A 13,260-nucleotide genomic window follows, 5' to 3' on the forward strand; every position below is an offset into this window, starting at 1 on the left:
GTCCAGACAGCCTGACATAATGCACCTGTATTGGAAGTCATCCAAAGAACATGCATCACTACTGCCCCATGTTTACATTCTGCCAGCTAGTGCATAGAGTCGAGCTAGAATTCCTGAAGAGATGGGGAGTCCGACCCTGTCTCCTTTTTGGTGTCAGAATGTATTTATAGTTAGTGGTCCTGTACATTGGTATATGGTGGGGCACATGGAATGCGCTCCTAAAATTAAGGTTGATTCTCAAACAACACACAGATTTATTTTACTTGGATATAGAAAGTAATGATTTTTTTTTCTATTTATAGAACTTTTTCAGAATTGAAAATAAAAGGTGGTTAAACAACTTGATCAGAAACGAAGATTTTAGATTTTTTCCACAAAGTAACTATTAATTTCTGTCATTTGCACCAATTGATACGATTTTCAACAGTAGGATACTTTATTGGAAAAATGACAAACTCAGCTCTGCTGCATTGAGAAACAGACAGTTTACCCCATGACAAGTGCACACCTAATTGTGTCTTTCAGATATTTTTCCCTCTCTCCTATATTGCAACCTCTCCTCTTGTACATGTGTATTCCTCCCTCCATGCTGCTCTCTCCCTGCCTGACAGACATGTGCGTGTGTTGTAATGTGACCTGTCCCCTTCACTCTCCCTGAGGCTGCAAATACTGTGTGTTCCAGGCATCTGGCCATACACCTTCCGCATACACACAGGCACTGCTGGCAGGTCACCTCTACAAGTGGCATCCAATACCACACAACACTCCCCATGTTACAGCCCTTCCCAGGGTTAGTGCTCAGGTGGCACATGGACAGGAATTGTAATAAGCGCAGTGCATAGTCTGTAGTTTCCAGGTAATACATAAAATCTTGCTTATATATATAACTGCATGAAATGCTCCAGCTACAAGGCGGCAATTCTCAGGCTATAAACATCTCTTGGATTTCATTATTGCTCTCTGTTTTAATGAGGAATAAAAGGGACTGATAATCCTGAAGCTACATGATGATCGCCAAGTAGTGGTAAATAAATTCTTGAGGATTCTGCTTTTTCTGTGCATCCATCTGATTTGAATGTTTGGGAATTAGCGATGAAAAGAATTTCAAATATTACATAGTTATATAGTTACATAGTACGGTTGGAAAAAGACTCATGTCGATCAAGTTCAACCAAGGGACGGGAAAAGGGACGGTAAACATTTCTACACATAGGAGCTTATATTTTTTGTTCTAGGAAATTATCTAACCCTTTTTCAAAGCCATCTACTGTCCCTGCTGTGACCAGCTCCTGCGGTAGACTATTCCATAGATTCAGAATTGATAGGTTCAAGAACTGTCTCCAAAAAAACCTTTAAAAGGGATAAATATTTACATGTGTCTCATTGTTCATAGTCTGAAGGTGTAAACACAATCCTATCAGTTCTGATTCTTACCTCAGCACGAACCACATGTAGAAGCCAAATAGACATTAGCAGACCCCCAAGATTCATCCTGTAGTCCAAGGGAGAATATGTGGAACATGTATATAGCAGATGTCAGATCTTCTCAGATAGTGAATAGCAGGAAGGCTGGCACCCTCCTAGTAGGGGATACCCCTCCCCCAAAAAAGGTCTCCTTATTCCAAAGTCTGTAGGGTTGATATTGTTGTTTCAGGTAGAATTCTAAGGTCTTATGTAGAAAGAGAGAAACAAAATTTGGAAGGTGATAGGTGGCATTAGTATTCCAGCAGGGTGACACAGACTGTCATGTAGGTCAAGGGTTTCCTTCCAGATCAGATGCTCAGAGCTGAACCAAAGCCACTGACACAAATTCTAAGTGTGCAGTTTTCTTTAGTTGTCCCAGTCAAGAGGCGTGTGCTAGAGGGGAAGGGCCGGCTACTAAGGGGGGGGGGGGGGTGGTATAGTCAGAACTGTATGGAAAGGTGTTGTAGGATGGAGTGATGTCTCTACAAGTAGGAGGGACAGTCAACACCCTTTAACGGTGCAGACACAACATGTACAGGAATGATAAGGGAAAATCATTTACAAATCCTTCATCTGCTGCTACTGTGCTAATGATCAGTAGCTCACACATTGCATGGTTGCTGCTTCACAGAGCTGCAGTACATTGTAAAGCATTTATGCTGTTGAAAGCACGCTCAGCATGGCAGACTCGGGGCATGTATATCAATGTGTTAAAGAGGTTGTCCGCTGCTGGACAGTTGATGACATATCCACTGGATAGGTCTTCAGTATATCATCGGTGCGGGTCCGACACAAGAACCCCGCACCGTTCAGCTGCTTCGGTGGCCTGTGGGCACCGGATGTTATTGCACATTATAAAATGTTCGGCGTCGGAAGCAGTTGGCTCCATACATAACATAGGGGCTGTGCTGCCGAACTGCAGCTCTGCTCCTATTAACTTGAATAGGAGCAGAGCTGCAGTACTGCAGCTCGGCCGCTATTCCATGATCGGAGCTATGTGCTTCCGGCCCGGACGTCCGGTAGCCGGAGCAGCTTAACCGTGCAGGGTCCGGGTGTCGGTCCCCCACAGTTCATGTACTGATGACCTATCCGGTAGATAGGTCATCACTTGTCTGGTAGTGGTCAACCCCTTTAAGCAGTAATGTTCACAATAGACCAGAGCATTTAATGGGGGTTGTCCACTTTCAGCAAGCTATTATTATTTTATGTATAATTAAAAGTTACACAATGTTCCAATATACTATCTGTATTAATTCCTCACAGATTTTTAAGATCTCTGCTTGTTGTCATTCAGTAGGAACATTTATTGTTTACTTTTACTGGATAAAATTCTGTCCTGGTCATGTGATGGACACACAGGTGCACGGCTCGTTGCAGTTACAGTATGTATATTAGAGCTGTGTCGTCTAACAATCCCAGCACCTGTGTGTCCATTACATGACCATGGACAGAATTTTATCCACTAAAATAAACTATAAATGTTCCTACTGAACAACAACAAGCAGAGAACCTGAAAACAGTTAAGAATTAATACAGGATATACAGTGAAGGAAATAAGTATTTGATCCCTTGCTGATTTTGTAAGTTTGCCCACTGTCAAAGACATGAACAGTCTAGAATTTTTAGGCTAGGTTCATTTTACCAGTGAGAGATAGATTATACACAAAAAAAAAAAGAAAATCACATTGTCAAAATTATATAGATTTATTTGCATTGTGCACAAAGAAATTGTAATGACGGGGGGTAGGGAAACGGACAAGTGAGCCCTAGTCTACCCGCCACTCTGTCCCTGCCTACTTGCAACGACCCACCCTAGGCGACGGGGTACAACTGGGCGGCGGTCCCTGCGCTCAGTAAGTGCACGACAAACACGACAAACATACAAGGGAATACAAGCAAGGGAAAGGGGCAGTTGCCCACGGCAACACCGTGAGCAACCAGAGTGGTGAACGAGCCGAGTCAAGCCAGGAGTGTGCGAGGTACCAAACGAAGAGCAGAAGAGTAGTCAGTAAGCCAGGGTCTGTATGGAGCAGGATAAAAATAGAAGGAGCTGTAGCTGGGCAAGGAAACCACACGAAAAGAATCACATGCACAGAGGGACAGGAAGGGCAGGCTTAAATAGACCGAGGGCGGGAGCTAGCTGAGTCTGGCCAGGTTGCGATAGGCTCTCCCACTCCTAAGCCTGCCAGCCTGAATGGTGGAAGCTGGAGTCAGTCTCAGGGATGTAGATTCAGGTGCTGACTGATTAATTATGGGAGTTAACCCCGAAGCTGTGCCTGGCAGATCCTTTACAGTACCCCCCCTTTTATGAGGGGCCACCGGACCCTTTCTAAGTGGACCTGGCTTACTGGGGAAACGCAGGTGCAACCTCCTGACCAATACCCCAGCGTGAACATCCCGGGCGGGTACCCAAGTCCTCTCCTCGGGCCCATATCCTCTCCAATGGACCAGGTACTGGAGGGAGCCTTGGACCATCTTGCTGTCCACAATCTTGGCCACCTCGAATTCCACCCCCTCAGGGGTGAGGACGGGAACAGGAGGTCTCCTCGAGGGAGCCAAGGACGGGGGGCAGCGTTTAAGGAGGGAGGCATGAAACACGTCGTGTATACGAAAAGACGGGGGTAACTCCAGCCGGAAGGAGACAGGATTGAGGACCTCAATGACCTTATACCGGGGAGCAAACTTCTTGGACGGAACCTTGAGACGCAAGTTCCTAGACGACAACCACACCAGATCCCCGACCATAAACAGGGGGTTAGCAGAACGTTTTCTATCAGCCTGAGTTTTTTGTACGCTCTGGGACGCCTCTAGGTTCTTCTGAACCTGGGCCCAGACTGTGCACAGTTCCCGATGAAACGGAGGAGAACCGTGGATTAAACCCAAAATTACAGAAAAAGGGGGAGACCCCTGACGAGTTACTGACCCGGTTATTAAAGGAAAATTCGGCGAGGGGAATGAATGAGACCCAATCATATTGACAGTCAGAGACAAAACACCTTAAATATTGTTCTAGAGATTGATTAGTCCTCTCAGTTTGGCCATTGGTTTCAGGATGGAAGGCAGAGGAGAAGGACAGATCAATCTCCAACTTCATACAGAAGGCTCTCCAAAACAATGAAACAAATTGTACCCCTCTGTCCGAAACAATATTGACAGGGACCCCATGGAGACGCAGGATGTGTTTGACAAACAAGGTAGCTAACGTCTTGGCGTTGGGTAGTTTCTTGAGGGGCACAAAGTGGCACATCTTACTGAAGCGGTCTACTACCACCCACACCACCGACTTGCCTTGGGATGGAGGCAAATCGGTGATAAAATCCATGGAGATATTTGTCCAAGGTCTCTGGGGAATGGGCAACGAAAGCAGTAAGCCCGCTGGTCGGGACCTGGGAGTCTTGGACCTAGCACAAACCTCACAAGCGGCGACGTAGGCCTTAACGTCTTTAGGCAACCCAGGCCACCAATAGTTTCTAGTAATGAGGTGTTTGGTACCCAGGATGCCTGGATGACCAGATAGTGTGGAGTCAGGATTTTCCCTAAGTACGCTTAGTCGGAATTGCAGGGGAACAAACAGCTTGTTCTCAGGAAGGTTCCCGGGAGCTGAACCTTGATCAGCAGCAATTTCAGAGACTAAATCAGAATCGATCGAGGAAATGATTATACCTGGAGGCAAAATACAAGCAGGATCTTCCTCCGAAGGAGGGCTGGCCATGAAGCTACGCGACAGTGCATCAGCCTTAATATTTTTAGACCCAGCCCTATAGGTAACCAAAAAATTGAATCTGGTAAAAAATAACGCCCATCGAGCTTGTCTCGGGTTTAGCCTCCGGGCAGATTCTAGGAAAACCAGATTCTTGTGGTCGGTAAGGACCGTTACCTGGTGCCTAGCCCCCTCCAGGAAGTGGCGCCACTCTTCAAATGCCCATTTAATGGCTAAGAGTTCGCGGTTGCCAATATCATAGTTACTCTCAGTTGGCGAAAACTTCCTGGAGAAGTAGGCACAGGGGCGGAGATGGGTGAGGGACCTGGTACCCTGGGACAAGACAGCCCCCACTCCCACCTCAGATGCGTCAACTTCCACGATAAATGGCTCCATTTGGTTGGGCTGAACCAGCACCGGGGCCGAGATAAAGCACTTCTTAAGGACCTCAAAAGCCTGGACAGCCTCAGGAGGCCAGTGGAGGAGATCAGCTCCTTTGCGAGTGAGGTCCGTAAGAGGCTTAGCGATGACCGAGAAGTTAGCAATAAATGTCCTGTAATAATTAGCGAACCCCAAAAAACACTGTAACGCCTTCAGGGAGGCAGGTTGGACCCATTCCGCCACAGCCTGAACCTTGGCGGGGTCCATGCGGAATTCATGAGGAGTGAGGATTTGACCCAAAAATGGTATTTCCTGTACCCCAAACACACATTTTTCGGTTTTGGCAAACTGTGCCTGGCAGATCCTTTACAGAAATAAGTATTTGATCCCCTACCAACCATTAAGAGTTCAGCCTTCTCCAGACCAGTTACACGCTCCAAATCAACTTGGTGCCTGCATTAAAGACAGCTGTCTTAAATGGTCACCTGTATAAAAGACTCCTGTCCACAGACTCAATTAATCAGTCTGACTCTAACCTCTACAACATGGGCAAGACCAAAGAGCTTTCTAAGGATGTCAGGGACAAGATCATAGACCTGCACAAGGCTGGAATGGGCTACAGAACCATAAGTAAGACGCTGGGTGAGAAGGAGACAACTGTTGGTGCAATAGTAAGAAAATGGAAGACATACAAAATGACTGTCAATCGACATCGATCTGGGGCTCCATGCAAAATCTCACCTCTTGGGGTATCCTTGATCCTGAGGAAGGTGAGAGCTCAGCCGAAAACTACACGGGGCAAATTTGTTCATGATCTCAAGGCAGCTGGGACCGCAGTCACCAAGAAAACCATTGGTAACACATTACGCCGTAATGGATTAAAATCCTGCAGTGCCCGCAAGGTCCCCCTGCTCAAGAAGGCACATGTACAGGCCCGTCTGAAGTTTGCAAATGAACATCTGGATGATTCTGAGAGTGATTGGGAGAAGGTGCTGTGGTCAGATGAGACTAAAATTGAGCTCTTTGGCATTAACTCTACTCGACGTGTTTGGAGAAAGAGAAATGCTGCCTATGACCCAAAGAACACCGTCCCCACTGTCAAGCATGGAGGTGGAAACATTATGTTTTGGGGGTGTTTCTCTGCTAAGGGCACAGGACTACTTCACCGCATCAATGGGAGAATGGATGGAGCCATGTACCGTCAAATCCTGAGTGACAACCTCCTTCCCTCCACCAGGACATTAAAAATGGCTCGTGGCTGGTTCTTCCAGCACGACAATGACCCGAAACATGCAGCCAAGGAAACAAAGGAGTGGCTCAAAAAGAAGCACATTAAGGTCATGGAGTGGCCTAGCCAGTCTCCAGACCTTAATCCCATCGAAAACTTATGGAGGGAGCTGAAGATCCGAGTTGCCAAGCGACAGCCTCGAAATCTTAATAATTTACAGATGATCTGCAAAGAGGAGTGGGCCAAAATTCCATCTAACATGTGTGCAAACATCATCATCAACTACAAAAAATGTCTGACTGCTGTGCTTGCCAACAAGGGTTTTGCCACCAAGTATTAAGTCTTGTTTGCCAAAGGGATCAAATACTTATTTCTCTGTGCACAATGCAAATAAATATATATAATTTTGACAATGTGATTTTCTTTTTTTTTTTTTATATAATCTATCTCTCACTGGTAAAATTAACCTAGCCTAAATATTCTAGACTGTTCATGTCTTTGACAGTGGGCAAACTTACAAAATCAGCAAGGGATCAAATACTTATTTCCTTCACTGTACATTGGAAAATTTCATAACTCTTAATTATACAAAAAAATAACATCAACTTTCTGAAACCGGACAACCCCTTTAAGGTAATATCTTCAGAGAGACTGTCACATGGCTGCCAGAACATTATTCGGCACAGTATTTCGTTCATACAACTGACATTTTTGGTACATATCCATGATCATACACCAATTTACCAATTTGAGAATTACCATTTTGTATTCTTGTCTTTTGTTGCTATTTTCTTCAGATAATGGCTGTTAAGGAGAAAAAACATAGAAATAATTCTGCATGCATCCAGAAGTGCTTACTGTAATACAATACATGGTGATAAAGATACAAAAGAGATTAATATTGGAAGTGACACATAGAATTGTTCAATTAGTCTTCATACCAAGTCCATTCTAAAACAGCAAAGGGGATTGAAATGTACTTCTAACTTGCTGTATCTCGTACAGCATCTACACATTGCTACGCGTCGGTAACTAGATGGCCTGTATCTCACAGTCAGGGCAGCGATCAGTACAGTACTAGTGGTACTGCTGTCCGGGGCCCGGCCACATGGCTAAAAAAAAAAAGTGGCCCGCCGGACTGGCGGCACCTACCTCGCAGGCGCCCGCAGACCTGCTGTAACTTCAACCTCTACCGGCACGATGTCATGAGAGGGAGAACAGTAATAATAATAATTAAATGAGAAAGGAACGGACCCTGCAATGCAACCGGCCGTTCTGTGAAGTAACTTACGCTGGGGCCCTGAGAGGAAGATGCTGCATGAGCAGGAAACAGAAGCTCCGTGTGGAGGGAGCTGCCCACCAGACAGCTCCTTTTAACCAGGTGAGGGAGGACGGAGGAAGAAGAGCAGGAGAGGAGCAGTGACACACCGCTCTCCTCCCCTCCTGCCTGCAACTTTTACCAGGCAGCTGATAAAGATTTTGCTCTGGGCAGGTAAGAAACTGTAACGTTATGTGTGGGGGAAGGGGGATTATTTACAAAACGTTTTTGTAGGGGACCCCCTCCCCTACAAAAACGGTATGTGGGGGAGGAGATTTGTGTAAAAGTTTTTTGTGGGGTAGGGGGGACTTAGCTGTAAATGCTATATGTGGGGGAGTGGATTTGTGTAAAACGTTTTTGTGGGGGAAGGGGGGTGTAACTTCTATGGCCGCGGACCGTCGTTCTGACTTACACTCTGACGGCTGCGGCCGTGGATGTGTGAGTACTCGGCGGCATCTCCCTCCTGAGAGACGCCGGCACTCACTTCCTGGTTCTGAGACTGTCTCCCGCAGGGCGTGTACCCCTGCACGTGCACAGCCTTAAAGTGCCAGTGCGCGTCCAGTTGCAGAGAATCTGCAATTAGCCCAGAATGCTGCTGGACTATAAAAAGGGCTCTGCCCTCTTGTTCATTGCCTGAGCATTGTTGTGTTACCTAAAGTTTGTCTTGCAAATGGTCTCCTAGTGTTTTCCAGTTCCCTGTGTTACCCGTTCCTGCTTCCTGTACCCTGTATTCTGTGCTACCGTGCCTCTGTTCCATCTAGAGTTGAAGTCGAGTTGCGTCTTCCGCTGCATCTACTATGTCACACCCGCCAGGTGTCTGTCTGCTACCGGAGCCTCATCCTAAGCCTGAATCACCGCTACTGTCTACATTGCCTCAGGTACCCTTTACTGTACTGCCTGCGGATTTTTCGCAACGAATTCTGTTTCGGAAAATCCGCAGTATTTACGCAACCTGTGAACTGACCCTAAATATTATGTATGGGGTGAGGAGATTCTGTTTAACTGGTTGCCGACACAGGATGAGTATGCTCGTCCTGATCGGCGAGCACTTCGCGCATTAGGACGAGCATACTCGTCCTGTGTGACAGCCGTCTCTGCGTGCGATCGAGAGCGGGGCAACGGCTGTAATACACAGCCACGGCCCCGCTACTGAGGTATGCCCTAACAACTGCCTGTGTACAATCAGTAACAGGCTAATGTATTGGTATATAGATCTATGCCAGTACATTACAGTTACAAAATAAAAATAAAAATGATAAATCCCTTTATGGGATTAAAAAAAAAAGTTAAATGAATGTAAAAAAAAAATACACAGAAACACAAATTTTTTATAATAAATAAGCTTTTTAAAATATAAGTCCCAAAACATGAAATAATATAGACATATTTGGTACCGTAACAACCTGTACAACAAATGTATAACATTATTTATGATGATCGGTGTATGGTGTAAAAAAAAAAATATTAGACCTGCTGCGCAACTGCTTTTTTTCTGCATTTTCGCCAAAATAAAAATGTATAGAAATTTAACGATAATGTATTTGTACCAAAAAATGGTACCTACATAAAGTACAACTCGTCCCGCAAAAGACAAAGTCTCATACAACTACGTCGTACAAAAATAAAAGAGTTATGAGCATCGGGATGCAAAGAGGGAAATGTAAAAAAATTGCTCTGTCCTCAAGGCCAAAATTGGTTGTGTCCTTAAGGGGTTAAAGGCTATGTACACATTTGAAAATTATATATATATAAAAATGTCTCTCAGTGTGTTTGGTGCAACTTTGTAATAACATTTTTTCAAAATGTATTTTTACTTTTTTAAATACAGTTGCTTTGTTTCCTGTATGCAGAGCAGGTGTATTGTGCACTGAGACCTGAATTCATCAGGTCAGCGGGACTGACAAGTCCAGTGACAGCGGTCGGATCAAGATGCTATCGATCACATCTTTGTACATAAGTTAGATGTGATCGGTAAGGCCGGGTTCCCACGATTTCTATGCAGCGTATCCGTCCCTAACAGCTCGATCCTGCGTGTCAGAGACACGCCGGACCCGCAGACACTGAAACCATCAGTCCCGCTGATCTGACGGATACTGGACTCAACGCATGATACAGCTGATCTGTATGCAGTACACAAAGCAGCTGTATCTTAAAAAGTTAAAATTATTATTAATAAAATGTAATAGCAAAGTTGCACCAAACACACTAATGTCCTGTGCTGAAAATTTGATTACAGTACGGGACAGTATTCCCGCAGCGAGGCAGGGACTCCTGGCATCGTACATAACTATGATGCTAGGAGCCCGTCTCCTGGTCACTGCCTGCTCCATGGTTTCGCTCACTGTAATTGACGTCAGCACCAACATCGGTTAACGCGTATAATATACAAAAATGAGCGCCACACTTTCCGATGTCTACCCCCGGTAATGGAGGAGGTCTCAGACATTTTGGCTGTATGGGGCCCAGAAATTCCTGATGGCGGGCCTGGACACAGTTTTCTGTACCAATGTCTATCTATGCATAGAAACCTTAAAAAGTGATCATTCATTTTAAAGCACAAGAGTTTATAATGTTATCAATTTTGTCATTGCATAGCTGTAGTCAGCCTCAACCAAGAAGGCCATGGTTCAGTACACAACTGGCAGGTTTTCAAGGCAAAGGCTTATAAAAAAGGATATAGACATAAGAAAGTCCCAGCAATCAGACAAACAATCCAATATGTATTTAACCCTTTAAGGTCCCCCCTTTGCAGCTTAACCAGCTTCCACTCTTCTGGGAAGAATTTCTTCAAGATTTTAGAGTGTGTCTGTGGGAATTTTTGCCCATTCATCCAGAAGAGGATTTGGGAGGTCAGACGCTGATATTGGATGAAAGGGCCTGACTCTTAATTTCCCTTCTAGTTCATCTCAAAGGTGTTTGATGGTGTTGAGGTCAGGGCTCTGTGCGGGCCAGTCAAGTTCTTCTACACCAAACTCACCCAACCTTGTCTTTATGGACCTTGCTTTATGCACTGGGTCACAGTAATGCTGGAACAGAAAAGGGCCTTCTCTAAACTGTTCCCTCAAAGTTTGAGGCATACAATTGTTCAAAATGTCTTGGTTTGCTGAAGCATTAAGATTTCCCTTCACTGGGACTAAGGGGCTAGGCCAACCTCTGAAAAAAAAACATTGCATTACACCTCTTCCACCAAACTTTTGCATCGTACAGTTGGCACAGTGCAGTCAGGCAGGTAACGTTCTCCTGGCATTCGCTAAACCCAGGCTCGTCAATCAGACTGCCAGATAAAGAAACGGTATTCGTCACTCCACAGAATACATATCCACTGTTCCAGAGTCAAGTGACAGCTTGCTTTACACCACTCTATCCAAAGCTTGGCAATATGCTTGGTGATGTAAGGCTTTCATGCAGGTGCTTGGAAATGGAAATCCATGCCATTAAGCGTCAGGCGCACAGAATTTTTGTGGATGTAATGACAGAGGAGGTTTGGAATTCTGCATTTATTGAGTCAGCATTACATTGGCGACCTATGCACTATGCGCCTCAGCAATCGATGACTCCGCTCTAACTTTACATGGTCTGCCACTTTGTGACTGAATTGCTCTGACTCCTACACACTTCCACTTTGCAAAAATACCACAGTTGATCGTGGAATATCTTGGAGGGAAGAAACTACACAAACTTACTTTTTGGAACGGTGGTGTAATGGCAGGGGGTAGGGAGACGGACAAGTGAGCCCTAATCTACCCGCCACTCTGTCCCTGCCTACTTGCAACGACCCGCCCTAGGCGACGGGGTACAACTGGGCGGCGGTCCCTGCGCTCAGTAAGTGCACGACAAACACGACAAACATACAAGGAACACAAGCAAGGAAAAGGGGCCGTTGCCCACGGCAACACCGTGAGCAACCAGAGTGGTGAACGAGCCGAGTCAAGCCAGGAGTGTGCGAGGTACAAAACGAAAAGCAGAAGAGTAGTCGGTAAGCCAGGGTCGGTATGGAGCAGGATCAAAAATAGCAGGAGCTGTAGCTGGGCCAGGAACCACAAGGAAAGAAACAAAAGCAATAACAAGCACCGAGGGACAGGAAGTGCAGGCTTAAATAGACCGAGGGCGGGAGCTAGCTGAGTCTGGCCAGGTTACGATAGGCTCTCCCACTCCTAAGCCTGCCAGCCTGAATGGTGGAAGCAGGAGTCAGTCTCAGGGATGTATTCTCAGGTGCTGACTGATTAGTTCTGGGAGTTAACCCCGCTGTGCCTGGCAGATCCTTTACAGTACCCCCCCTTTTATGAGGGGCCACCGGACCCTTTCTAAGTGGACCTGGCTTACTGGGGAAACGCAGGTGGAACCTCCTGACCAATACCCCAGCGTGAACATCCCGGGCGGGTACCCAAGTCCTCTCCTCGGGCCCGTATCCTCTCCAATGGACCAGGTACTGGAGGGAGCCTTGGACCATCTTGCTGTCCACAATCCTGGCCACCTCGAATTCCACCCCCTCCGGGGTGAGGATGGGAACAGGAGGTCTCCTCGAGGGAGCCAAGGACGGGGAGCAGCGTTTGAGGAGGGAGGCATGAAACACGTCGTGTATCCGAAAAGACGGGGGTAACTCCAGCCGGAAGGAGACAGGATTGAGGACCTCAATGACCTTATACGGCCCAATAAACCGGGGAGCAAACTTCTTGGACGGAACCTTGAGACGCAAATTCCTAGACGACAACCACACCAGATCCCCGACCATAAACAGGGGGTTAGCAGAACGTTTCTTATCAGCCTGAGTTTTTTGTACGCTCTGGGACACCTCTAGGTTTTTCTGAACCTGGGCCCAGACTGTGCACAGTTCCCGATGAACGACCTCTACCTCAGGATTGTTGGAACTACCAGGTGAAACGGAGGAGAACCGTGGATTAAACCCAAAATTACAAAAAAAAGGAGAGACCCCTGACGAGTTACTGACCCGGTTATTAATGGAAAATTCGGCGAGGGGAATGAAAGAGACCCAATCAAATTGACAGTCAGAGACAAAACACCTTAAGTATTGTTCTAGAGACTGATTAGTCCTCTCCGTTTGGCCATTGGTTTCAGGATGGAAGGCAGAGGAGAAGGACAGATCAATCCCCAACTTCATACAGAAGGCTCTCCAAAACAATGAAACAAATTGTACCCCTCTGTCCGAAA

At 46.1% G+C, this 13,260-nt stretch overlaps 1 protein-coding gene across 1 annotated transcript in view; it reads right to left on the minus strand.

Moving 5' to 3' along the window:
- LOC142657250 (platelet-derived growth factor subunit B-like) overlaps positions 1-1,791 on the minus strand; it is a 52,966-nt gene extending 51,175 nt beyond the window's left edge. Inside the window, exon 1 of the mRNA XM_075832303.1 lies at positions 1,435-1,791. Coding sequence (XP_075688418.1) covers positions 1,435-1,491 — 57 coding nt within the window. The 5' untranslated portion in view covers positions 1,492-1,791. The remainder of the gene's footprint in view (positions 1-1,434) is intronic.
- Between the last annotated feature and the right edge of the window lie 11,469 nt (positions 1,792-13,260).

The sequence above is a fragment of the Rhinoderma darwinii genome, chromosome 7 (assembly GCF_050947455.1).
Source record: "Rhinoderma darwinii isolate aRhiDar2 chromosome 7, aRhiDar2.hap1, whole genome shotgun sequence".
NCBI classification, from domain to species: Eukaryota; Metazoa; Chordata; class Amphibia; order Anura; family Rhinodermatidae; genus Rhinoderma; species Rhinoderma darwinii.